General features: G+C 38.8%; 1 protein-coding gene across 2 annotated transcripts in view; it reads right to left on the bottom strand.

Annotated features, from left to right (window-relative positions):
- MEIS1 (Meis homeobox 1) overlaps nt 1-26,748 on the bottom strand; it is a 129,941-nt gene that overhangs the window by 19,970 nt on the left and 83,223 nt on the right. For both annotated transcript variants that reach the window (XM_012639223.1, XM_012639222.1), the window contains one exon: nt 3,768-3,844. In XM_012639223.1, coding sequence (XP_012494677.1) covers nt 3,768-3,844 — 77 coding nt within the window. The remainder of the gene's footprint in view (nt 1-3,767; nt 3,845-26,748) is intronic.

Below are 26,748 nucleotides of genomic sequence, written 5' to 3'. Positions count from 1 at the left end.
AATATTTAAAGACCTAAGTAATCATCTAATCCCAAAATTTAAGATGTTTCTGCTTAAATGACCAAAACGTTCAGCATATTAAAAAATGTTTGCACTGCTGATAGAGCAGAGGTATTTGTCACAACCACAATAACAATTAAAAAAAGCAAAAAGACAAAAGCCCCTAATGCTATTATTTATCATTTTTGAATAAAATTACAATTGGGAGTGAGAGAGCAGAGGAAGGATAATATATAAATCTATGGTGCATATTATATTTTGAAAATGATCATGCCTTAAATCTAAATTTACCACAACACACTGGATTGAAATATTTAGGCAACTAGTTACAGAAGTTGATTTTTAAAAAACATGCAGTTATTTCAAATACTTAGAGATAATTTATGTAGAAATATTTTGAACCAAATTATTTACATAATTGCCTCAATTCTCAAAAAATGTATCAGCATGGACTTGGCCTATAATGTCATATCTAATAAATTTCACATTCTATCTCAGAGCCCAAATGCTATAAGTACTAATGGCAACCATTTTAAGATTCCTTCTCTGTTTTTATTCTGATAAAGTAGACCAAATATAAGAGTTATCACAATTATTTCTTTTACTCCAAATTTTCTCTTAATTAAGCAAATGTGTCTTGTTGTTTTACACTTAAATTCTCTCTTTTTCCCCTCTCCCCTCAAGTCCCTATTTTAGCCTTAGTTAGCGAAGGCAGGTAGTATATATCACTTATGTCAACTAGAGAAGTATAACATTAGTTCAGTGATGAAGTGAAAGAACCATTACCATGTGCAGAACTTCTTGTCTCATTTTTCAGTAGAAACATAACTTAAAACTGCATCAGCCAGGATTTCCATGACAAGCTAACAACTAGACATGAGTTTATACTTTTCACTTACATATTGTATATTTCTATACATTATGTTGCTGCCAATAATCATGACTGATCTGCACCCAACCTGCCCTTTAGCGTTTTACTAAATCTCTTCAACAGTGACTCATGGTTCACACAGAAATCTACATGTGTATTAACAAGTTTTAAGAAATCCAAGAAGGAAGACACAAATGTTTAAAAGTTGGGGCTAAAGAAGTGAAGGGGAAATGCAAAAATATTAATGATGATATTTTAAAAATTATTATTTCTAGAAGGAAATAGCTTGGGCAGATGTTTACAACCTCTCGAAAAGCTTCATGTAATTTTTTTTCATTACAATCAAGTCATAAAGAAAACCAATCCATAATTACTCTGCTTTTAGTCTTCAAATACATCACAGTTTAAGATTCTCTGACATCTTTAGCTTTAAAACTGTGCCATCTGGAGTTCCCCATGTTTGCATCATATTTCCTACTTAAAGCCTAAAGAAAAATAAGTCTATTATCAGTTTCTTGAAAGAAGCTTTAAATAAAAATTAATAAACCATTAAAAACTGAAATCAAACATGAGAATGTCATTACTTATCAAATTGAAGAAAAACAATTTCTCTTACAACTTTCAGTTACTTGAGGGACATTTTCTAGAGTAAAGTTCCTTACAGTTGACAATTGCCTATTGCAAAGCATTGAGATGCCAGCAAAAGCCACTTCTAACTCCCTATAAAATAGAGAGAACACACTTACTGCACAAAGTGAAAGTCAAACATAGAGTTGTGTTTATGTCCCAGATAATGAACTAAAAGTGATTTTTAAGTTATATACCTGTTCAGGATTGAATAGCAATGTGAAGTTTAGGGTAAAGTCTACATATACTTTGAAAAACTATTTTATAGTATTAGTTATAACTTTTTAAAACATCCTTTTTCTTCCTTCTAGTTACAAAACTGAGGGGGTCGAATTGTGATCCCTGAGTAAGAACTGTTTCTCTCCAGTAGAGATGGTGCACAGAGTCTAGAGAAACGAGTGTAAGTATATTGCTTGAAGTCACAGGATGCCTTCCTGTCCCTGCATTCACAGGAAATATTCCATAAGGATGTCAACCCATAGGAAGCAACTTGTATTGGAATTGTTCACTGGCAACTATGTTTACACATGGAGTTTGCTAGCAACACGGAGGAGGAAGAGAGATGGCATGTATGATAGATTACTTGAATGGCAGTGTTTTTGCATTCTTTACAGAGCTCACCCTGCTTACTTCTTTGCCCTCAAATGGGAACATTTCCCAGGGAAATGTGACATTTGTTCAGCCTCCATTGCATTAAAACTGCCTCACCATCAGTTTAAGCTTAAAAATATGCATATATGAATTTAGGAGTGTATGCAAAATTGATGATCTCCCCTATAATTTAGTCCAGAACCATTTGAAAGACTAAGTTCAAATATGTAGTATTATGAGTCTTGAAAATTAAGATACTATAGCCGGTAAAATAGGCAAACAGAAAACCTCGGCAGCGACATAACTTGTAGTAACACATTTAGATGTAGTATGCCTTTGGTTGGTTCCCTATCCACTAACTAAAAGGGCTGCAAAAATTGATCTCTCAAGGCTGTGGTAAGGTCACAGAAATTGATAACCCTTACAAGCAATGCTTATGTGAGTCTGTCTGTGTCTTGCAGATAGTGCACTTTGTAAATTAATCCTCCAAAGGCAAATATATTGTAAGTAGCTTGTTATCTCTAAAATACTAAATTGAAGAATACATGGGATTATATTGACAGAAATTACATTTTCTGTAATGGGGTTTAATATATCTGAAATCTCTCCCAAAGGCTCCCAGACTCTCTAACGGAGAAGGGTCTGTTAATGTAGGTGCAATAGACATCAAGAACAAATTTATTCACCAAAATGGATTAGGCCATGTAATCAGAGATTCTGTAATATTAATCTTTGACACTTATTAAACAGAAAGAAATACTTCTGTCTGCAAACTGGCATTCCCAGTTCTCCCCTTCCCTCCAACCAGGCTTTGGGCCTTTTCTGGATTTTACTTCAAAGAGGATAAGGTTTCCCCATCATAAACACTAATCTAAAAATATTAGGACAATTAATTAGATACACTTAGTTTTAGAGGATATTGGATTTCGATACCCTTCAAATATGACACTAGCCCTCGGTGATTATATGAAAGCTGGCTTTCAGCACATTCACAAAGGGTAATAAATCATACTTTCTCAAAGCCTCGTTGCCACACTGCTGTACATTAAGTCAGAATATTGTAGGCTGGTACTTGGTACATAATCTCAGCTTTGCCCCAAATCAGGAATTTACACTTTATTTGGAAACAGTCTTCCACAGTCCCGAGATACATCAGGTTTGGAATAGCTTCAAAGTAGAAACATAAATAATTTCTCCGTTTCAGAATTCAGGAGATAAGAGGAAAGGGGAGGCAATCCATGAATGCATAACCCTAACAAAATCTAACTGAATGTAGTTATTCAATGAATTTAAAACCTGACCGATATGTGATGGTGGATTTTCTTGTTTCATAGAAAATAGGATGATAGCACTCTATAGATTATCCTGAAGGGGAAAAAAAACCACCATAGAGAGGAACACATTTACAGAGCCACAGTGAATGTGAATTAAACACACATACTTATACTCTGAATAAAATTTGTCAATTTATAAAGGAAGTGGAAAGCAATACAATGTTTTATTTTCCATACCACCAAGCGTTCTCCCATATCAGTCAACAGTTTGTTTTCACCTTTGGATCAACAAGCCACCAGGGAAAGCAGCAGCGACTGGGTGTGTCTTCTTAATGCAAAACATTAGCTGCAGGTTGCCAGAGGGGGAAACAGATTGTGTGTAAATACAAAGCCAAATTACTTACCAATTGTTCACTTGAAGGATGGTGAGTCCCGTGTCTTGTGCCAACTGCTTTTTCTGTTCTTCAGAAGGGTAAGGGTGCTGAAAGAGAACAAAAAAGGTATGTGCACATCAGGCAACATTTAGGCCATTTTGTCAATAGCCTAAGTGTCTAGCGAAGTCTATAATTAAAGGTAAAAATGCTGAGGTGTGTCACTCTTATTAATGGAATACTACATCATCTAATTAATGGCAGTAAAAGACAAGCCAATTACAAAGATTAGTGAAGTGTATAAATAGCTACTTAGGATACTTGCAGAACCTTGATACTAAGTTTATCCTTTAACAGGTTTATTTGTTGCAAACATAAAGTTTAGTATGATCTCCACTGTATTTTATAGGATTAAAATAAGGACAAGCCATTTTGTCTTTTTTTACCATCTAAAAGTATATTATCCCAACTTAATATTTTCACTGAACCATGGACTTCTACAGCTGACCTATTTGGACCAACGAGCTCAGCTGAGGTCCCCAGTAGTTAAGTGCAACATTCTCCCACCAAAACACCATATTGCCGGATCCAAGTATCAGAACTAAAGTGGGCGTATTTTTTTAAAACCACTATTCATTTTAGCTCCTCAGAAAAGCACAAACAAAATTCAACCAAAGTTGGTTTCCATATCTGAATGTCAATACATACTGAGATTCTGAATACATTCCAATATAAGGTCAAAGACCGGCATATTTTGCATGCTAAGAACAAGCCCAGCTATGTTCCTTAAGAGCTAAAGTGGATAAAAAGTATTATAGGATTAGATAATAAAATGAAATTCATACCTTCTTGTAAGAATGTTTGGAATTCTACTGAAATTGGTTTTGGCGCAAACACCTTTTGTTCAATAATAAAAAATATCTAAATTTGAAATACGTATTTCTAAAGCCTGGGAGAGGGGCTAAGGATGTGGTTTCTATCTATAGAGACCCTGGCTAGCTTGAAACACTGCTTCCTGATAAATTCTCCCAAGATAAAATTGTTCTGGGGGTCAACCTTCTATTCTATTACAAATGGGAAAGGGCACCCCCAACCCTTAATTTAACTATCTATGCCATTGAAACTAAATTTTGGTCTATTGAATACCAATTAACATACCTTTTAATTTAATTAATAATGTCTGATTAGATTCTAAAAAGGCTTGTTAATGACCACTTCAGTGCTTGCATATGTAAGTTTAAATATGTTTTATATCTATACACATGGGATTCGTTTGTGGAGAGCAGAGATCCAGCAATTTTTCCCATAAGCATTGTCTATGATTGTCACTTAATCAATAAATACACAATTAGAATAAAGCTTTGCTTTCATGGAATATAGTGCCTTTCTCTAAAGAGCTCCAAGTATATTACAGACAGGATGGCAATTAATCCCCATTATATCCCTTTGAGTGACATAAATGGAATCTATCATCCCTCCTGTTTTATAGGTGAGGAAACCGGCCAGGGGAAGGGACGGTCAGTGGCAGACATGTCTCAGTGATATTTCCTGCTTCCCTTGCAGTGGCTAAGCCTCCCCATGACTGAGGGATGTGGCCAATGCCTTTCATAATCCCCATTGACGTCCCCTGTTTGAAAACCTGCTGGCTGCTCACCATAGCCTGCAAGGCCGGCCACCACTCAGCCCTGCAGACCTCTCTGATTTGCTCGCCTTCTTCCCACCTTCATCCCACCCCTCCGCCTAGTCACACCTTCTTTCTTTCTGTTCTTCTAACTTCCCAGGTCTTTTCCTAACACTCAGGCTCCTGCTCCAATGTCACTTTCAGGTCTCAACTAAAAAGTCCAGCTTTACCCCTCTCCCCCTCTTGTTCACTTTCATATCAATCTTCTTCTATGTCCCTAATAGCAAGCATCACTCTCTGAAACACCTGTTTTAATTATCTGTTTCCTTGCTGGTGAATCTCTTCTCGCTCATCTACCAACTCTGAACTCCTGGCCTTTCTTGTTCGCCATCCTCAAAACCCAGACTGGTATATAACAGAAAATCACGAAATATTTGTGTGACAAAGGAATGGCCATAACTTGCTACGACAAATGGATACTCTCCACCCAGATGCAACATCAAAATGTGTAATAAATTTTGTTCAAAGCCCACAGAAAGTATCAACAATGCAATTTGAGATCCATGACACTACTTTCTTTGCTTCATTCCTGAAAGTGATTTCAACCCACTCTCTTCAAATAAAAATATACAAACCTCACAATAAGCTAAGATCATAGATGACAATGACTCTACTCAACATAATGCCAGCCACTGCAGCCAAAATCTCATGATTGAATCCTAAGCCAACAGCAATCCATTGTCCTAAGGTTTAAAACATAACTCCCACTGTATAAAGGTTTGCCACACAATATAAACCAAATGAATCTCTTATCCTATGAACAGAACACTGAATTATGGTTTCATATACCATAGCTCCATGTCTACACTAGTACATAATATATGTGACCCTTTTAGATTGTATAAATTATGCTGCCACTCATTAACTATGGGACTTTGAACAAGTGATACCTTTTCTTATCCTCGATTTTGTCATCCAGAGTTATAGGATCCATTGAAGTTAAAGATTACCTAGACTAGCAGCTCTCACAGTATTACCCAACCAGAATGTAAGCTCAATTTTGAAACATGCAAATTTTAATATCCAGTTGTTGGCACTATTTGCCGTATAAAGTTATAGACTGATGTACACAAGCAGCTTCCAATTTATAACATTTTCTGTCATATTATTTGCTTACAGTTTTCCAAGTCCTATGGAAATCTCTTTCAGTGATTTTTAATAGAATTAATAAATATGTCAATAGTCCCTCTTCTGTGTAGCTGGATGGCAACACCTTTGCTGTGTCTTGTTAGTTGTGTCTTAATGTTATCACCAGAACTGGTTGAAAATTAATATTTATGCCATTTATCTTTAGTTACTTTGAAAATTGAGAATTGTCACAGTAATTTATTTGTCCTGTGTTTCCAAGAGTATTTTTGCATGCCTGTTGGTGAGCAAGTTTTATATACATTCTTATAAAGCAAATGTAGTTCATATTTTATTTATGCAAGTAGTGTCAGGAAAATTCTCTTTGGATCACTAAAATTACCTGAAATATTATAGCTTCAAAGAGCAGTAATATGGCCCTCAAAATTTCAGTACAAATTTCAGTGTTTCTTCCCATCACGTAGTTTCTGATTTCATAATTTAAATATCATAAAATGAGAAAGTTCTACCCTTTTTTTCCTCTGTCACTTTTCATGTGATCCGATTTTGAGTAATTGGAACAAACTGTGTCTAATTTCACGCAGCATAATAGCTAGGCAGCCTCAAGCTATGGAGACTCAGCACTCAGTCTCCATTAAGCAATTTTCAGTTGTTCGGGATATATTTTTTTAAAATAGAAATGAATGAGTCTGGACAAAATTAAATGTCACAATAATCTAGCCATTTTTAAGAGGTGAAAAAGGTATCAACAGAATTTCTAAACCCTTGTCTATGGTAGGTCAACTGTATGTTTTTCATTTTCTCATAGTTCTTGGCCTTGGTGTTCCACAAACTTTCAATTCCCTGAAAAAATGTACAATTGCTAGAATCACATGAAAGCCATGACTTCATGTAGCTAATCCTTAGTCAGCCAAAAATTCACAAAGAAGTAGTCTTTTAAACAGAAACCCAATATGTTTAAATATCTTAAATCCTGTGCATCTTTACTAGATAAGGTTTTTGTGGACAGTATGAGTGATTCCTTTGTAGACTTAAAAAAATGACTTGATAAAAACCCAACATGCCACAGGCAAGGCTGCTGGAAAAGCATTCAAAGCCCTGTTGCTTTCCCTGTTGCATAGTGAGGCCAGGCCATGGGCACAGGCAGAAGTCATTGTGCAAAAGAGAGAAGTGCCATTTTAGGGAGAAAACGGAAAATTCATTTCAAACCATTGCAACTAAGGGCCTACACCACTGTTACTGAATCTCAATGACAAGGACACTAGTTTAAGAAAGATCAGTAGGTTCTTGTGAAGGAAAGACAGATTGCGCTTCCCATATATACCAATCAACCTAATCACTTTGGGATATCAAAGCAAATTTGACCACAGTCCCACAGACAGTAAGGGAGACCTTGCTTTTGTTGTGTACATTAGCCTCATGCCATTATCTCTTAAAAGCTTAATTATTTGCAAACAATTGATCAAAATGGGAATTTGAGAAAGGATATGCAAGGGCCACTGGGAGAACTGCAACACATTAAGAGAGCAAACAAAATTACCTTTAGATCTTACAATAAGAATTAACGATTGAGAGGGGAGAGCTAGGCAATGCAGTAGCTGCAAGGGTTCTTTCTCGAGTGTTTCCCATTTGATCTGCATTAACACCTCAGGAATGAGTGCGAGCCATAAAACAGTGATTATGTACGGGTGAAGGGGGCCCCTCCCCACCAGCATTAAACCTGCACACGTGTATTAGGCTGTTTGGGCTGGGGAGAGAAGAGATGCTGTCCTCAAAGGAAAACTAAGTGACTTGTGGGCAGTGGAACCCCAGCTAAGGAGAATAACTCACAAAATGATCATCATTATTTCAGTAATCGACACCCTGACTTCTTTCTTTCCAGTATAAATCTCTTGCTGAAACAGAAACTGTTTGCCACTCTTCATGTGTTTCTGGGTCTGCAGTGTGACTCCTAATACTGAGCCGGGATAGAATGATTGCTTAATAACCCCATCAAAGAATAAAATGATCCCTAGAGTACGTGTCCTGTATAATAGAAATAGTTAAAGGATGTCTGAAAAAAAAAAATCTAAAAATAGCTTTTGTAAAAGTTAAGTCTGAGCTGTCATTTTACCAGCCACAAAGAATAGAAAGTGACAGAAAGAAAACGGTGACTTTCTAAAGAAAGTTATCTTTGAACAATTCCAATGTTATTTGTTGAGATTGGGATGGGAGGGGGTTCTAACGTTGGTTATCTAGTATTTACAAAGGTAGCGTACATTGGAAGAAAATGTACTTATTGAAACAATCAAGCAGCCTTTTGCAGATGAGTGTCAATGGGAAAAGAGAAATTCTTCAGTACGTACAGATGGAAAACGTCCAGCCTTATATCGTAACAATATCTTTGACCAAATGTACTTCTTTCATCAAAATTTCCACCCCTGGCTGCGAATGTGGATGCCAAGAGGGTGATGAACTTCATCTTATCTACCCTGGTAACCAAGTTTCAATAACATCCCCTCCCTCACCGCCTTGGCCACTCTAACAGCACATTGTAATGGCAGCAGAAAATTTGAAAATAATCCTGTACAGAGCTTGCTGGTGAGATAATGGAAGGCTATGCTGCCCCTTCTCAGGCCTCAGATTAGTAATTTCTTGTGACACAGAACTGCCTCTATACCGAAACTGCAAAACAGCTATAACAAAGCAATAGAGGTGGAAGCAATTTTCAAGCAAAATGTTACATGCTATACTTTAAAAGGTATGGGAATAGGTACCGGAGGAGCTGATCTAACAGGAGGAATTATGGCAACTGTCCAATATAACCCTTATCAAGGCAATGTTCTGTTGCTTGGCTGAATATCTTGGAAGAACAATTTCGGAACTTCTTTTATCCTTTTTCCTCCAGCCTTTTGCCTCCTCCACAGCTAAGTTTAATGCATTAATATAAGTTGACCTTGAGCTAAACTCTGGGTATGTGATGGAGAGATACTTCCTTTAAAGGAAAAAAAAAAAAAAATCTGCCATATGGCTTTTAACCATTAGATCTCTGTATGCTTTTAAAACTTCTACTGAGTTTTTGGCACTAAGGGAATACCGTGGATCTAAATTAAAATAACCAGCTATATATTTGACCTCTAGGAAACTCGCTAACCAAATATACTGATATTTGTTTAATATAATACATTTTTTTGCCTATAAGAACTTCTCCCACTTTAAATAAACTTGCAGCCCTTTTCCCCTTAGCACTGACTATGAATAGCTTACGCTGTGACAATTACATTGATCTGGGATACTTTTTTCCTTCAAAAAAATCCATAATGCTTCCCTATTGTCTTTCAGCTTTATGAATTAGTTTTACTGTTTCAGTGAATGCTTTTTTGTCTTCTGACTGCACATTATCAAAGAGACACTTTGTGCCTCCTATTTGCATTACAAAAGCAGTGCACCGTGCAGTGGCAGAGCACAGCCTGAATGCATAGCAGTTGAGTCCTGCATCCTCACACACGCTGGAATGAAAAGAAGAACGAAGAGTGGTGTCGGTCCTGGCTAAGAAGCCAGAAATGTTTGGAGCATCATCCGTGGAGTCATAGGATTTCGACCTGCTTTCTTAATTCTCCACCAACACTCCCAGATTGGCCAGTTGCTCAGACTAAATGTGCTCCACGTTTTGTTTAGCACTTGCTTTTTCTGAAGCCTAGGTCGGGTCATTCTGCAAACAATCCCTCTGGTTTCTTGTATATCCAGCAGTGGTTGTGAGAAGTTGCCAGTGGAGGTGTGCAAGTAGGAAAGTCAGGTAGGAATCTGTAAACTTGATCTTATCACATGAAAATGCCATACGTGTGGAAGGAAAAGTGGAACACTGGGTAATATTTCATAACAATCTCTGTTTTTTTTGTACTGAGACTATATTTATAAAACACAGCAGGAAAAACATTGTTTTATAGCCAACAATACTAAAATGCTGGCCAGGCGCGGTGGCTCACGCCTGTAATCCTAGCACTCTGGGAGGCCGAGGTGGGTGGATCGCTCAAGGTCAGGAGTTCGAGACCAGCCTGAGCAAGAGCGAGACCCCATCTCTACTAAAAAATAGAAAGAAATGATCTGGACAACTAAAAATATATAGAAAAAATTAGCCGGGCATGGTGGCGCATGCCTGTGGTCCCAGCTACTTGGGAGGCTGAGGCAGGAGGATCGCTTGAGCCCAGGAGTGTGAGGTTGCTGTGAGTTAGGCTGACGCCACGGCACTCACTCTAGCCCGGGCAACAGAGTGAGACTCTGTCTAAAAAAAAAAAAAAAAAAAAAAAAAAATACTAAAATGCCCTGCTTGCCTCACTTATCTAATCTTTTAATTTCTTCTAAATATCAAATAGATATAAAATAAAAGCACTAAATAAAAAACACAGATACTTATATTAAAGGATTTTATAATTCTTTGTATTTATGATTTTTTAAAAGTTGCTTAGAAATCTATAACACTGTTTAGATCTAGTCTCCATTAGCTATATATATGCTACAGAAGTATTTTTAAGTATATGCATTAAAGACAGAAAATTTAGACTCTAAATTAGCAATTACTTATATCCTCTTCTGAAAAGTATTAAAATTCATGAAGGGTGCTGCTAAAATTATGTTGAACAGTTATGATTATTAATGAACCCCCAAATATTGGTTCTCTCAGTAGAAGGCCATGGTTATAAGAGGAAACACAAAAATGGCCATAAGGAAAAACAGGATGGGAGGTACACGGAGGTGGGGGTGGGACACGGGGGAAGATTCCTGCTTCACTTTTAAGTGTCCTTTTTGAATCATTTAAAATACTAGCTCATTTTAAGTCTTATGAGTTGTCAGCACAACGAATGCATTGCATTCATTATCTCATGCACTTTTGGTGACCTCCATGAGTGGAGGCTGTGCTTAGCTCCTTTTCACAGATGAGGAAGCTGAGGCCTGGCCAGGGCTCACAGCCCCTCAGGGCTGGCGCCAGGTCTGTCCTGCCCTGAGTTTCTGCACTTGGCTACACTCCCGCTGCTGTTTCTTTCTCATTTCTCCATTCTCTTTTTAAGCCAAAAATATATTGCAAGGGAGCATGAACAAAGTTACTAATTGTGGTGAGCAGAAAGGAGAGAGATGCTATTTCCCTGCCATGGACCCCCACGGAAATATCCACTGCTTCCACCCAGGAGGCAAGCATCAGGGGAAGGGATGGGGCTTTGGTGTGAAAACCAGTGTGCCCAAACTTTGGCCCACATTCACCTTAGAGCATCCCACCAAAGGAATTTTATTCATAGTAGCTTAGCAGTATTCGTAACTGTGGTAGAAGCAGACATCGTAATGTGTATTAGGACATGAAGATGTACTAGGCATTTTTCCATATATTTCCCAGGTACCAATCCTCACAGAAATCTTCTGAGGTAATTAACAGCTATTAGACCCATTTGATAGGTGAGGAAACGTGGGCACCGAAAGGACAAATAACTTTCTCAGGTTCACAGGGCTGGTAAGTAGTAGAGCTGGGATTTGAAACTTGTTTGGTACCATACGAGTTGGGAAAATTCACTTCCAAACTATTTTGACTTTTATATGATGGGTACAGCAACCCCACTCATTCCTGATGAGTTAATCATGAATATATATGATAATTACTACTCATAATATGAAAAAAAACTATTATCTTAATACGTGTGTGTGTGTGTGTATCTTTTATTTCTACAACTCAGTTCTGTTAACAAAAGCAATGGTAGATCTTGCTATAAAATAGAAAACTCAATGGGAACTAATATGCCTATCACTTTATTAGTGCTTGTAGCATTGTTTATAAATACAGAAATGATTGTAGATTATATACAAGAGCACTCCTAAGGATCATAGAATCAAATGCCTGCTATTCCATCCAACCACACTAAAATATCCCTTAAACTGTTCTGAAATAAATATGGGGAGGGGGGGAACATTTTGCCAATTACTTTTATTTCTTGCATGATTTTTAATCAAATAGGAGTTAAATGGCATTGGAAACCATTTTATTTTAGTAGACTACTAATAAAAACACGTGAATGCTATTCCATTCATGATGCAACTAGCCCAGTTTCTGTGCCTACTAAAAAATTTGCTGTATGAATGAATGTTATTGAAGTTAGAGATGCCCAAAATGCTTCAACTAGCATTTGTAACTAGATTACTTCAGAAAAATATCAGAAAACTAGCAGTCCCATTTCAACAATTATTCATCCTTCACACTCAGTTCTACAAATCCCAAAACAGTACAGATTTTGCTCACTTTATTTAACTGGTACTCTGTGCCAAGCAGTGCTCTCAGTGCTGTAGGTACTCACTCATTTAATCCTTACAAAAAGTCTATGAGGTAAGTATTTTTACTTTAATTTTACAGAGGAAATTGAGGCACAGAATCTGTACTTGCAAGTAAGATGGGGCTGGGATTTGACTTTTAGAAGTCAGTTCCACAGCCTGTGCTCTTAATTACTGCTTTTATTTCTTAACATCAGTGTATAATCTCTCCTCAACTTTCTCCCAAATCCACTCTATGTTGTTGGGTTTATTTATTGCAAAAGTTCCCTTCCCACTCTCCAGCTCTAATGTAATGAAGTTCAAGTTCTCCATCTTAACAGTGGGTCACACGGGACTGAAGAAAGGATAAAGGAGACTGTTTCAACACGCAGGCTCTTCCCCAGCGATTTCACTTTAACAAATTCGACAAAACAACAGCGCGCACCATACTGGACCAGTTTTCTGAAAAGAAAGTTCGCCACTGATTTATGCAATAAACTCCAATAAAGTAAGGATCTTTTTCAAACTGTCTGCAGCCCATCTTCAGAGAGCGTGTCAGCTAAAAGGAAACCTATCACCAACCTGAAGAACACTTTTCTACTTTAAAAATCAAAGTGAAAAGGTTTTGCAACCATTAAGAAAAAAGACAAGGAAGATGAAATACTACAATGCCATTCTGGAAGGAGGCTGTTGACAGCAATCATTGTTGCCTTTACAGATGCCCTGTCCAGCATTAAATATTCAGAAAAAATCCTTGTATAAAGAATAAAGTATCCACAAGATAGAAGCAAAACGGCACACTTGGTGAGGAGATTTTCTGAGAGAGAGAAAGATAAGGATAAGGAGAGAGAGAGAGATGGAGAATCCGTGCTGCTCCCAGTATGACTAAAGACCCCTGGAACTGGTACTCATTCTCTAGTGCTAATTTTCCCACTTAAATTACAGTGATGGTGTAGCCTCATCTCATTAGAGATCATTGTCCCCAGTAGACAGTTGTGTTTATGGGGGACTCTGGCGGCTCCACACCTGCTGATCAGGTTGCTATGTGATCAAGGCTGCATACAAACAGCAGACTCGAGCTTGCTGGACTGCAACTGATGAGCCCGGGCTAATTCAGGGGTGATTATGTAGTTTACTGGACCACTAAACCTCTTTAAGCTTGTAATTACTGCCTATTTGAGTAAAGAACATTCAAAAGCAATTCACTGCATCATGCCTGCCACAGCTGGAAGCAGGCTGCCAGCAGTCTGTGGGGACATTAAAATCTACAGGGACGTGGATGGAAGCCCAGCTAGCAGACACTCTCAAGCAGCACCCGCAGCCAAGTACACGCACATTCCCGCTCACCTCTCCTGACCAAGCTTGTCATTAAAGGTGCCATGAAAACTATAGAACAGCCATAAAGATGACAAATAATGGAACGTAATGGTACAAAGTACATTTTAATGATTTTCCCCCTTTTGTAAAGCTAAAATTTGAAAAAAAGTCTTTTCACAATGCCAAAGAGAGAGAGAGAGAGTGTGTGTGCTTTAAATAATACATACTGCTGAGATTTACTGTGTGCTTGCTTAAAGTTCCATCCAAAAGACACCAACTTCAAAACAAAATGCCCACCTTTTATGTATTATAAAAGAACTGGAATGTACAGTCGTTTTAGATATTTTTCCACCCACTTAGCTGCTGTGTTTATAACCTTAGCTGGGAAAATATTGTTTAGCTAGTTGATTGACATTTTCTAAAATCGCATGTGTAGATTTTTGCAGTTAATGAATTAAAATGCCTCTCAGACACCTGAGTGAAATTTATTTTCAAGAGTCAGAGAAGATTTAAGGAAAAAAAAAATCAGAATTTATCAATGTTCTCATTTTCTTTTGCTGTCACCTTAACAACTGCAGTTCTTTTGTATAACAAAAGTGTAAAACATGCTTTGCATTGCTACGGGTATAATTATTACTTGTCTCTAAGTAACAAAAAAAGACTGGAACTTAATGAAGGGGGATTAAGTTAATTTCTTTTTTAGCTAACAGTTTCCTGTCTCTTAAAATTCAGACCTTGGTGAACATAATGTTCAGGAGGGAAAATTAAGCTTTTTATTTCTCTAAAATCTCCACTTTGGAATATTGATATTAAAATATTAAGATGATGTTTATTCTTTAAAAGTATGTAAATTTGGTATTAAATAAAGCCACAGAAATCCTCTCTGACTACTCCATCCAAAGTCCACAGATCCAGGGGGTTTATGTGTTATCTAGACATCACTCCTATTAATATTCATTAGATGGGTCTGCTTGCATTTTTATAAGCTGTGAGAGAGGCAAAAGAAACAATCAGAATTCTTTAACACACAAGCATTATCAATTCAACATATGCCAAATAGCAGAGTACCCAGATCCCGAAGTTAAGATTCAAATGCAATTTACCTTTACTAAGCTAATTTTCACGAAAACTCTTTTCCCTTTACCCATTGTAGTCTAAGCTATTTAATTATCTCTATTCTCTGTAACGTACACTTCAATTTTTAATTTAAGAAATTATTCAGCACTATATTTTATCTTGGTTAACAACAAAACCCTTATCATGTAATCAAACTAAAAAGAATTTCCCCTTTAAAAAAAACTAAAAACTTTTAGTTGTTTTACTAATAAGATTACCTTTATCTTTATGAACCTTCTTAAGCAAACCCTTTCTAACTCCCAAAAGCATTTACTGATGTGAATTCACTGTCTGTCTCCAGAGTGGATTATGGAAGAGGGAAGAGTCTTAGTCAAAATTTGGGCAGATCCCCAGTATTTGTTTCCCAAAGTATGCTTTCTCAATTGATTCAATCTAACTGGGCAGGGAAATGCCAGCACAGATGTGGACTGATTTTTGTGGAGTTATCACAGATGTCCATGGAACATCTTAGATGAGTGGGAGAAAGCTGGACCTCTTACCAGCAAGATTGTGAGATAAGATTGGCAAAAGTAAAAATATTTAATCAAAGTCAATTTGAAGGCCAGTTTGGGCTTTTTTTTTTTTTTTAAGACCTTGAGTTTGGGCAATCTCTTATATATGAATACAATTTTACATTTTCATCAAAGAGCTTTTATTATATTTTGCCAAGTTTGAGCCTCACAATTACTTGATGAGGTTGAAAGAACAGGTAATGTTCCCATTCTATAGGAGAAAAACCCAAACTCAGAGTGGACAGATGGTGGGTTCTGCAGGGTTATGTGGCCAGGAAGTTGTGGCTCTTGGGTCTCCTCCTTCTCAATCTAGTTCTCTTTACACTCTACTGAAGCTCAAAGTTTATCCTGTTAATGATAAAATAAAAAGCTGTAGCCACATGTGTCAGAAACCTCCTGTGAGTTAGTGGACCCACCCTCTGGCTTTAATGTGTAAACATGCATTGCCCAAGATGAATCAAAGGACTAAACTAAACTAAAACTAAAATCAAACAAAGCAGCCACCTTTTAAATTGGCTGTTATCATTTCCAACCAATTTATGTAAGTAATCTAACTGGTAAGGCTAAAAAGTCTTAAATAACAGCATTTGCCCCTTCTAAAACAAGCTTTGGGACAGGAAATATCCTTATCCAATGAGTGACTAGTTTGTTTCTCTTTGAAACAACTAGATATAGTTTTCGCTTTACTTAATGTGTTTTTCTTTCCCATTTCATTTGTGACGTAAAGTTGCTAATTACATATATACGAGGGGCTTAATTTTTCCCCTTGTTAAGTCACTTCCCAAGAGAACACAGGTCTATGTGGAGAGTCATCAACTTGTTTTACCCAGGAGAGTGCTCATTAAATTCATTTATACTTCAGTGATTTGGTTACACATTTACACATGGCAAATCTAAAGGAAAACATCTTAAAAGAAATTGGTTTTAAGAAGTGCAGTTCAGTGCACCGATTTAGTTAGATAACTGATGTTAGGTCCTTAGAACCCACAGTAACTCTATGACCTTGATCAGAGCATTTCAGTGCTCTGAGCATAGCTTCCTCGTCAGTAAAATGAGGGTAACAAAACTGGTGGCAGTCAAATGAGACCACATACATCAAATTGCTTAGCACAGCGCCTGGCATATATTCAGTGCTTAGTAAACAGTAGCTGAATCTGAGGTGACTCCTAAGGTTGGGATCATCTACGTTAAAAAAAAAAAAACATAAAATAGATACAGTTCTCAATTTGTAGGGAAGAAGATCTGTCTAGGTAATTCTTGTAATTTTTTTTTAACTGTTATAGTAGGTTTTAATGTTTTCTTGTAATTCTCTTTATTTGGACAAACTCACTTCCAAGATATCTGAGGGAAGGATTCATGTGTGTGCTACCTATGCAGTAATACAGGGTCCCCCACAGAGAAGGGCCCCACTCTCGGCCTAATGTTCTACTATCACCATCTTGGAAATAATTTTTTTTAAGAAGCCCTGCATGATTTATGTGGAAAATTGACACATTCGCCACAAATTATGTAGCTGGTCCTGCTAAAAGGAAAGGAGGGTGTGTTTTCCCTATCAGATATGTTATACTTAGCTATGACTCCTCTTGAGCTTATTTGAGCTTCACAGAAGTAAATAAATAATTACTATGTTCTTACTAAAAGAGTGTAAAAAAAACCCACTAAAAAAGCAAGATGGAGAAGGTGAGACTGACAGTGTAGATGTGCTCAGGCCTCAGACAGATGAGTAAGGACACTTAAATGACCCTCTAGTGGCCTTTGAGGGGTCACACATTCCTGTAAGTGCCTAAATCACCCTTGGGGACTGACTGAGGGACTGAGAAAATATTCCATATTATAAAGTCTATGGGGGAAAAAGAATCAATAATAATCCGGACCCTTCAAGGTGTGAGGCCCATTCTGGCTCACTGGACTTAGGAATGTTGAGAGCCTTTGTCTTTTGGTGGTTGGAAGTCAGAAGTGGCAATTCGCCCACCTTCCTTGGCAGGGGACGAGCACCACATTTGGCAGAAAAGTGTGCTCTCGAGAAAAGGGAGCAGAGAATCTTTTGGCCTGAACTCCAGCTAGGATAGATCAAGAGTGAGAACTCGCCCTTGCATGCCAACCAAATGCTGCTGTAATTAAAAACAAACCTTTGGAAATAAAGTATTTGGAAATTATTTCAACTCTAGCACATTCACAATATGAGCTCATCAATAGTTATAATTAATTCATTTGGTTGCAGGATTTTTTGGGGGGGAAATGCTGTCTTTTATTTTTTTTAGCTGTCATACAGAATCCTACTTTTTGTCGAGGTCCAGATAAATACATAAATAAGCAAACTAAAGAGAAAAATATATGCAATGTCACAAAGTTTCAGAAACCTCATTTGGAGGCACATTTGGATTCTGCACCTCACAGCGAACCTTCGAAGATGGCAGTACTGATTTTTAAAAATGCAAAATTCCATCATTTTGATGATGTCCAATGATGAACTTGACTATTACATGCATATATTTTGTGTAATGGCTTCATTTATTTTAATAACAAAGGGAAACTAGATTTTACAGATGAAAGCTTTTTTTTTTTCCCCAGGGCTCCAATGCAACTGGGATTTAAAAAATCTGTGATGTTAACCAATATGTGATAATGGATGCTCTCAGGGGCCCTATTTTATAACATTTTATGCAGTGGAAATCTAAGCTGCGTAACTACCACCAGGGTACTTACCCCTATTTTAAGAAGGCACAATTAGGGTGAGTGTCAGAGGGCCTCAGGACTGCTCCATGTTCTTTTCTCTGAATGAACACACATTCAGTAACAGGTCGGCTGCGGAACTGCTAGAGCAACAGCATTAACTCACTAAAGATTTGTTATAAACGAGATGGGAAAGGGCCACTTGTGTGATTTCAGAAATAAGAAAATAATTGCATAGATCTCTTTTTCCTCTGTTCAAAAATCTGCCTATAGGGTTTAATATTTTATTGTGAATCAAAAAAATTAATCACAGCAAGCAACTTCAGTTTAATTCTTGTTTGATTTCTTCATGATACTGCCTATCTATGCTGACTCAGGAAACCAGAAACTCACTAAAACTAATTCCTGTAGAAACAAAAGACACACCACCTCAGAACCTCCCTCTTAGCCACTAAAACTACTCCCCTTGTTCAGAACGGATGGCTACTTTCAGAAAAAAGAAAGAAATATATAAAAGGAATATTTGGCCCATTAACATTTCTGGTGAGATGATACAAACCAAAAGTTCGCGGTGATGTTTTCTCACCGAGAGCCAAAACTACCACACTCTAGAACACAGCAGGTGCAACCTGCCAGCCACACACAGGATGTGGAGCGACTGTGCCCAAGATGGCAGCTCATGATTAATGGCTGCATCATCCTTGGCCCTGCTGCAGTCAGGCCTGGGGTCTCATCCTGACACACAGGGCCTTCGTCTGCAGCCAATCAGCAGATGTAAGCACATAGGCCCTGTCAGGTTGACATATCATTCCTTCGACAATGTCAGCGAGTATTAATGTTCAATTATCTGTCCTGGAAATGACCCTCGCCTTTATGCATTGTGTAACCGCGCACATGGCACTCTGGTGATCCCACCGACGAGGGCAGAAATGCCCGCAATACCCTCGCTCCTGAGAGTTGGCTTTCCAACATTGTCATGACAGTGCCTGACGGTACCGACTGAATAGAGGTCCAATTTTTCATTCTTTTTCTAATACATATTTGAAGGACTACCGAGCCACTTATTTATTTATTTATGTAGTTGTTTAGCTGTTTTCCTTTTAGAAGGTTTGCATGCCAGTAGTCCTTCCTACTGAAACAGAGGGACTTCAAATGCTTCAACCTGTGACTTGATGGTCACATTGAGCCAATTGTTCTTTATGTATGACAATGAGCTGTTCATTAGGTGTGGGGTGCCTTTTTATTTCATGAAGCCAGGTGTATATCATTTACCACCAAACCAAAATGACAACAGTAGACTCCTCTGGAGCAGTGTCAAGATCAATTTAACTTCAACTCACGAAGCTAAAGGAATCTGTCCAAGCCAGACATCCCTCCTTCTCATTGCTAAAAATGAGGCTTCTGACAGAGGAAGGATTTTAGAAGCATACCTGAGAGTGTTTGCCTATTAACCTGTGCAGTTGCTCAAATATTTTTAAATGTTGTATGGTTTCATTCTAATCAAATTTAAAATCCCCCTTTTCTCTCAACTATCATGGCAAGAAAAAATTTTATCTTAGCAGACAGCTGCGTGTGCACAGTTTTTGTTGAACTCACATTAAGGGTTATCAATAACAAGTTTGCAAACTTCTCATACAACCAGCACTGAAAGATAATGTACAGTAATTGCATGATAACTTCCTCCAAAACTGAGATAAAACCTTTAATGCAATCTCGAGTTCACTAACCTACACATGATAATACAAACTTAAGTGGCTCAGTGAATTTTCCCCATCGTACTAATTTTTAAGGAATCAAAAATGCAATTATTTTCCTATGGAAAACCACTAAGAATTCATTACTGTGCCTCAATTTTGGCATGTGAAAAAGAGGTTGATTATGAAATGTGCCTGTTAAAAGTCTAGCCAGTCCTTAGTCACAATGTGGTGTCTAGCACTATTTCTCTATATATTCTCAACTCTGTTGTGACAATACTTTGTTTCTTTTTTTTTTTTTTTTTTCGCTCTACCTATTGCATTCCCAACAGCAATTTTTTTCCAAATGGTTTCCATCCTCCTCCAGCTCCTAATCCTCCTTCTTGGACATTCAACAGACTTTGTCTCTGGTCTGCCAAAAGATCCAGGAGGAGAATGGCACCCTTCTCCGTTTCTAAATCTCTGCCTTCTTCTTTCTCTCCTGATTCACACTCACTGCTAAGGTCTTATTCTGAGACGCCATCCACCACGCTCCCCACCGGCACCCCTGCGCTGGCAGCTTGCCCGTGATCCTTGCTCCATTAATCAGTCCCTCTCTACTTTTATCTTCAAAGGTTCCTTCTCTATTGCCTAAGTAATTAGGCTGTGAATTAACAAATTGCATGGAACATAGTAGCAATTCCATGAAAGACAGCTGAATTTGATTTTGTGTGTAAACATATTCAAATCTCCCTTCTTCTTAATATTAAAAAAAGAAAAGAAAAACCTTCCCTTCTAGTTACCACTTCCTGAACTCCTGCCCAAACTGTATCCTTTAGTATATTTCCTCAAGTGATTGCAAAAGGGTCTGCCCTTGCTACTGCTACGGCAGTACCACTGTACACCTCGTAACACAACTTCTTTCTCCTCCCAGTGCCTCACATGGCTATTTCAAAAGTCACTAATGACATCCTAACCCCTGTACCAGGACCTTTCCCAGCCCTTCTATTTCATAAGACTCCCAGGATTTGGTCACTTCTGCTTTGAAACTTTACTCATTCCTTTGATCAATAAAGATTATGAAGCATCTATAACATGGCTCTGAAGATGTAGAGAAGAAAGATTAAATCCTGACCACTAGATAGGGAGGCAGCCCAGAAATAAACAGCTCCTATGATGTCAGAGTGTCACCAAGGTGTGATGGGTCTACTGGCAGAGGACATATCTTCTCTCCTGGTGAGAACAAGGAATGGCTTTCCCAAAGTGACAGTTGCAATAAGGTATAAAGGATGCAGAGAAAAGTGTACAGGTGGAGAAAGGGTCAGGGAGGTGACATATCCCAGATGAGGGAACAGCGTGTGGGGGTGCTCAGAGGACAGGACCCAGCAGCACCTGTGGGGAACGGTAAGCCTCAAGGCTGGGCTGCAGCACAGCATAGGGAGCAAGGTCCGACCTGGGAGGGGCCTTGAATGGCACACCAAGGAGGTTTGGCTTGTACTCCAAGGGCAGTACGGAACTATCAAAGGATTTTAAGTAGGAGGTGACTTGGCCAAGTTTTGTTTTAAGAAAACCGCTTCAGTGGCAAAATGAGGGATGGTTTGTAAGGGATCAGTATTAGAGGAGGGGAGGCTGAGGGAAGAACTGAGAAAGCTGGAGACAGGGAGCCTGCTCTGGGGCAGTGGCGGTGAACTGGATGGGGATATGAGAAGGGAGAAGCGTGCAGAAGGGAGAGCCGACGGGCCTCAGGGAGTGAGCAACCCCCTGTGTAGGGGAAGGAGAGAGGACCTCGGGGCTCCCGGTGGGAGCTTCTGGGTTTGTGATGATGCCAAGAACTGAGATGGGAATGACGGCAAGGGGAGCCAGTCGGAGGGGCACGGTGGATTCAGTCCGGGGAGTGGATTGCTTGACTTTCTTACCATTGTACCTTTCTTCCTTTTCTTAGAATAGTAAAGTGCTGGAGCTGGGAGGGACCCCAGTGATCAGTTCACCCCAACTCCACATTTGACAGAAGACCTCATTGCCTGCTCCTTTCTTTCTCTTTAGGTTTTTTCCCTCCAGATGGCCTTCAAAAATAGGCAGCACTCAGATTCTGTCCTTGACCCTTGACTTCTTCTTCTCTCAGCACCCTCTGGACCCATGACCCCATATGCCTCTCTAGTTTCTGTGGCAGTAACCAAATGAATGCTTCTATGCATGAGGTGCCAGATTAACCTGAAAAGTATCTTCCACCTATCCATTTCTTTACACTTCCACAGCACAACCTTCTCCTCCTCCTCCTCCCCTCTTCTTTTTTAGAGATAGAGCCTCACTTGTCACTGGGGCTGGAGTGTGATGGCACAATCACAGCTCACTGCAACTTCAAATTCCCAAGCTCAAGTGATCCTCCCACCTCAGCCTCCTGAGTAGCTAGGACTACAGGCAGGCACCACTACACTCAACAAATAGCCGAGTTGCCCAGGCTGATCTCAAACTCCTGGCCTCATGCAATCCTTCTGCCTCAGCCTCCAAAAGTGCTTGGATTATAGATAGGCATGAGCTACCACACCCAGCCAACACAACCTTCTTACCTAAACTGTTGTAGTTGTTGCCTGTTTCCTCATTCCAGTTCTTTTTGCAAACTCTACTACCAATTAGATCTATGCTCTTTTCAAAGACCTTAGAAAGCTCCTGATGTGCATGGTTCCTTGCGCACAGTAGGCATTTGAACTTACTGGCAAAGAAATGACCCCATCTGTATTGTAATTCAAAGATAAGAATAGATGTGCCCTTAAGTTTAGCCTTGATTTATGGTGGGGAAAAATAACAAGCATGTTTACAAGTTGTTTTTTCCTATTGTGTGGTGGGATTAGGTCATCACATCATGAAGACTATTTTAGCCATCTCCCCACAAACCAAACAGCATAAGGTGTTCCTAGATAAGAGCCCTAATGCCAGCATAATTCCTCTCTTCCCCAACACACACACACACACACACACACACACACACACACACATACAGAGAGAGAGAGAGAGAGAGAGAGAGAAACTTGCTCTTATTGCATTCAGGTATCAGAGCCACAGAGATCTCTAGGGACAGCACAGGACATACGGACTCACAGCTCTGGGTGACAGAGCAGGACAGCAGAGGACTCACAGCTCTGGGTGACCACAGAGCAGTTGTAATTACTCTTGGATAACTGCGGCAGAGGTACGGCTCTGTGAGGTCATGTGGACCTCTGCCTCCATTCTTATCAGTTCTAGTCAACTACCTGTGCAAGACAATTTCAAGAGCAACAACAAGTCATAATTTTAAATGTCAGGGTGTGGAAGTGGTGAGCTCCAGGAGGTTGAAAGTTACAGCCCTGAATTTGTTTTTCTAGGCCCTGCTTCGCTGTGCCTTGAGATCTCTGTTAGATCTTCAACCTTCTCTGTCCCACTTTCTTCACCTGTAAAATGGGGATACAATTATTAATTGTAGGACCACATGCAAATTAACTATTTAATAACTAACAACCTCTTAAAATCAAAGTAGATACTCGCTTGTGGTCTGATTTTTTAAAATTCAATGCATGTTATTTCATGCACGTATATTGCGTCTTTTTCCTTGGAAATCCACCCCACAATTTACTCAGTCTCTCTTGAACACTCAAGCGATGAATATTGCTGAATGCTCGTGGTTTCTGGCCCCACACTAACACTTTTCAGGAAGTAAGTCCTGGGCACCTGTCGTTTTGGTAATTGATGATGTTTTCGCTCAAGGTGTGGGCTCATGGGGAGACGTAAATGAGTTGACTTGACTACCTGTCTTGCCCACTGCTTCTGATATACATAAGCTCATCACTGCCAAGCGTTCTTCAGTCTTATCAAAAGGGGATACACACACTCATACACATACATATTTGACAATAAGTGATGCTTTTATTTTTTATTTTATATTAGTAAATTGAAATGCTTGGTTTGTCATTACAATTCTTGGTGAAAATTTGGTTCTTCACTAGATTTATAATAAATCATGAATGCCTGCACCAAAATAAAGAATAGTCCACAATGCCATCAGATGCATGCCTCTCTTCTCTCCTTAATTTTGATTTCTAGCTCCCATGGCTTCCAGAAGAGAAAGCATGCAGGGGCACACACATACTGTATTTCAAATGGAGATTTTATGTAAGCTTATTTTTACAGCGATTCCAAGAGTGACTGCTCTGCTTTTTATCTATGCAAACTGGAAAGAAAGTCGGCACCCTGCCAGCTCCCTGACAGCAGGCCAGGCTCGGCCTGCCATGGGTGACTCGTACAATGACATCTAAGGGGTCCAGAAAAGAACCCTGACTAATGGCTTTTGGATTCCTTATGACCTTTGATCCTCAATGACTTAGACCAAAATAAATGACCTAATTTCAAGAAACTACATCCAGCATGTGAACTCTGATGAGTGAGAGAATTTACCTGCTAAGCAATGATTAATAGGTATGTGCTACTTATAATAATTCCTTAGATGTTGGCCAAACCAAAGGAAATAGACTTTTCAGATGTTCACTTTTGGAAACAAATTCACCTTCCAGGATGCTGCAAAATTTGAACGTGACAATGCCCATGGCAGATAAAGTACACAAGGCAGTGGAAGTACAGCAGACGTAAAGTTACTGAGAAGTATGAGGCACAAAAGAATTTTTCCCTTAGACCTATGTATTGTTTCCGCAGTTAGTGATTCTGTTACTTTCTTATTGACAAAGGCTATCAGATCTACAGGGCCAGAGCTAGCACAACCACCGCGCACACTGCCTTCGCCCCGTGATAACTTCCATCACTGCGCGTTGTCACCAGAGCACTGAAGCTAGATGGAGGTGAACCACAACATCGTGTCACTCGACCTTCAGAGCTCCCTTCCCACCCACTCTGAACACACAAGTGCACTGTCAACAAGCTCAGAAGAAACAGTCTGTCTTTCCGCAGAGTCCTTGGTCTATCAGAAGCTTTTGGAGTATTTGAGAGACCCAGTGAAAATTCAGTGATATTCAAAAGGAAGTTCTTATATGTAGAGGAAAAACAACACATTTTTGTCCAACTAATAGGATAAAAATAATGGGTTAAGTTTCAAAATCAGAGGAAAAAAATCAAAGTATAAAAAATCAAAGATGGAGAAAACCAATTACGTTTCCACTTAAAATGTCATCCTGCTTGTGTTCCTGAGATCCTTGCTATGCAAAGTGTGGTCTGCGGAACAGCAACATGAGCATCCCTGTGAGCTGGTTAGAAATGCAGAATCTTGGGCTTCCACCCTCTGAATCAGAATCTACATTTACGAAAAGATGCCCAAATAATGTGAATGCATGCTCAAGTTGAAGAAGCACTGCTTTAAAAGAAGCAAAACAATCTTCAATTCTACAGTAATGTCCGTTTTCTGATTTTTTTAGACAGTAGATATTCATTTTTTAAAGTTACTGTTTAGACCTTGGTTAAATCTCCAAATGCGTACATTGTTAAATCTCATGATACCAACTCACAGAAATGTTGTATATATTAATGCTATATTGTGTGAAAATAAATCTTTTAAAAAACTCTTCTATTTAGAACCTAAACAATCATTCTACTTCTCTCTCATATCAACCTAGCAATGTTTCCAGTGATTTGATTTATCACAGTATCACCTTGACATACTGATTTTCAAAATCCAGAGGCAGGCTGGACAGTGTCTGCTTTGTCACGAGGGAAGAAGGAAGTCGGGCAATTATTGTCTAAGTTCAGTGGGCACAAGAAGGAAAACAGGACGCCTCAAAGCCAGCACAGCACTTTCCAACAAAAAGCACCTTCTCTCCAAATTGCCAGGATAATATTAACTCAATGCCCCATCTTTCTTTGATCGTGAAAACCAGCATTGGTCTCTGACACTCAAGTACATTTTGCCTTGCTACTCTCTTGTCTTCCTGTCTCAGGTAGTCAACAAACCAACATTTTGACCGGATTTGAATTCTTTCTCTTGAAGTTGGTGATGAATTTTGGGGAATGGGAACAACGGGTGGAAAAACTAACACTCTGTGGTGACACCAAAAGGCCCACCTTCCCGTTCTGAGTCAGTACCTACCACTGAGAACGTCAGACTAGCCCTACGATTCCAAATGCTGTGACGGTGGACCTAGGTGACACGTTACCCATGTTAGTTAAAATGTAAAATACAGCATTTGTAGCCCTGGAGATTAACTGAATTACAATGCCACATTTGAATGCTATTTTACAGATTTTTTCCAAAGGCTCTGAACATCTACTCCTTAATTAAATTTAATTTGGTTTCCACGTAGAGTGTTATTGAGCATATTCAGTTCACCATACATGTCAGCTCAAAATACATCATCTTCACCTTCCAACTACAGCCTTATGAAGATGTTTCCGTGTGGCAACATTCAAAACTGATTTATGGTGCTATTGCAACAACTAAGCAACTAATCTTCCAGTATAAATGTAACACATAAGAACAACCTAACTGAAACATATAAATTCCACATATACTTAAAAATATTATTGTCTGTAATTTAATATAGCAGAATGTTTCTAAGCCTACAACCTTGCATGCAGAAGCAGTTTTTCAAGCATTAATACTTAAATGGGTCATAGACACCACATCTGTCATTCTGTCCTGAAGTCTATGAGGCAAAACCAAGACTATGCTGGCCTATTGATTTTTCTAGCATTTGCTTTAATTTACTTAACCATTG

This window comes from Propithecus coquereli, unplaced genomic scaffold, assembly GCF_000956105.1.
Source record: "Propithecus coquereli isolate 6110/MARCELLA unplaced genomic scaffold, Pcoq_1.0 Scaffold138, whole genome shotgun sequence".
NCBI classification, from domain to species: domain Eukaryota; kingdom Metazoa; phylum Chordata; class Mammalia; order Primates; family Indriidae; genus Propithecus; species Propithecus coquereli.
Note: the sequence above shows the minus strand (reverse complement) of the source record. Positions and strands in the feature narration are given on the sequence as shown.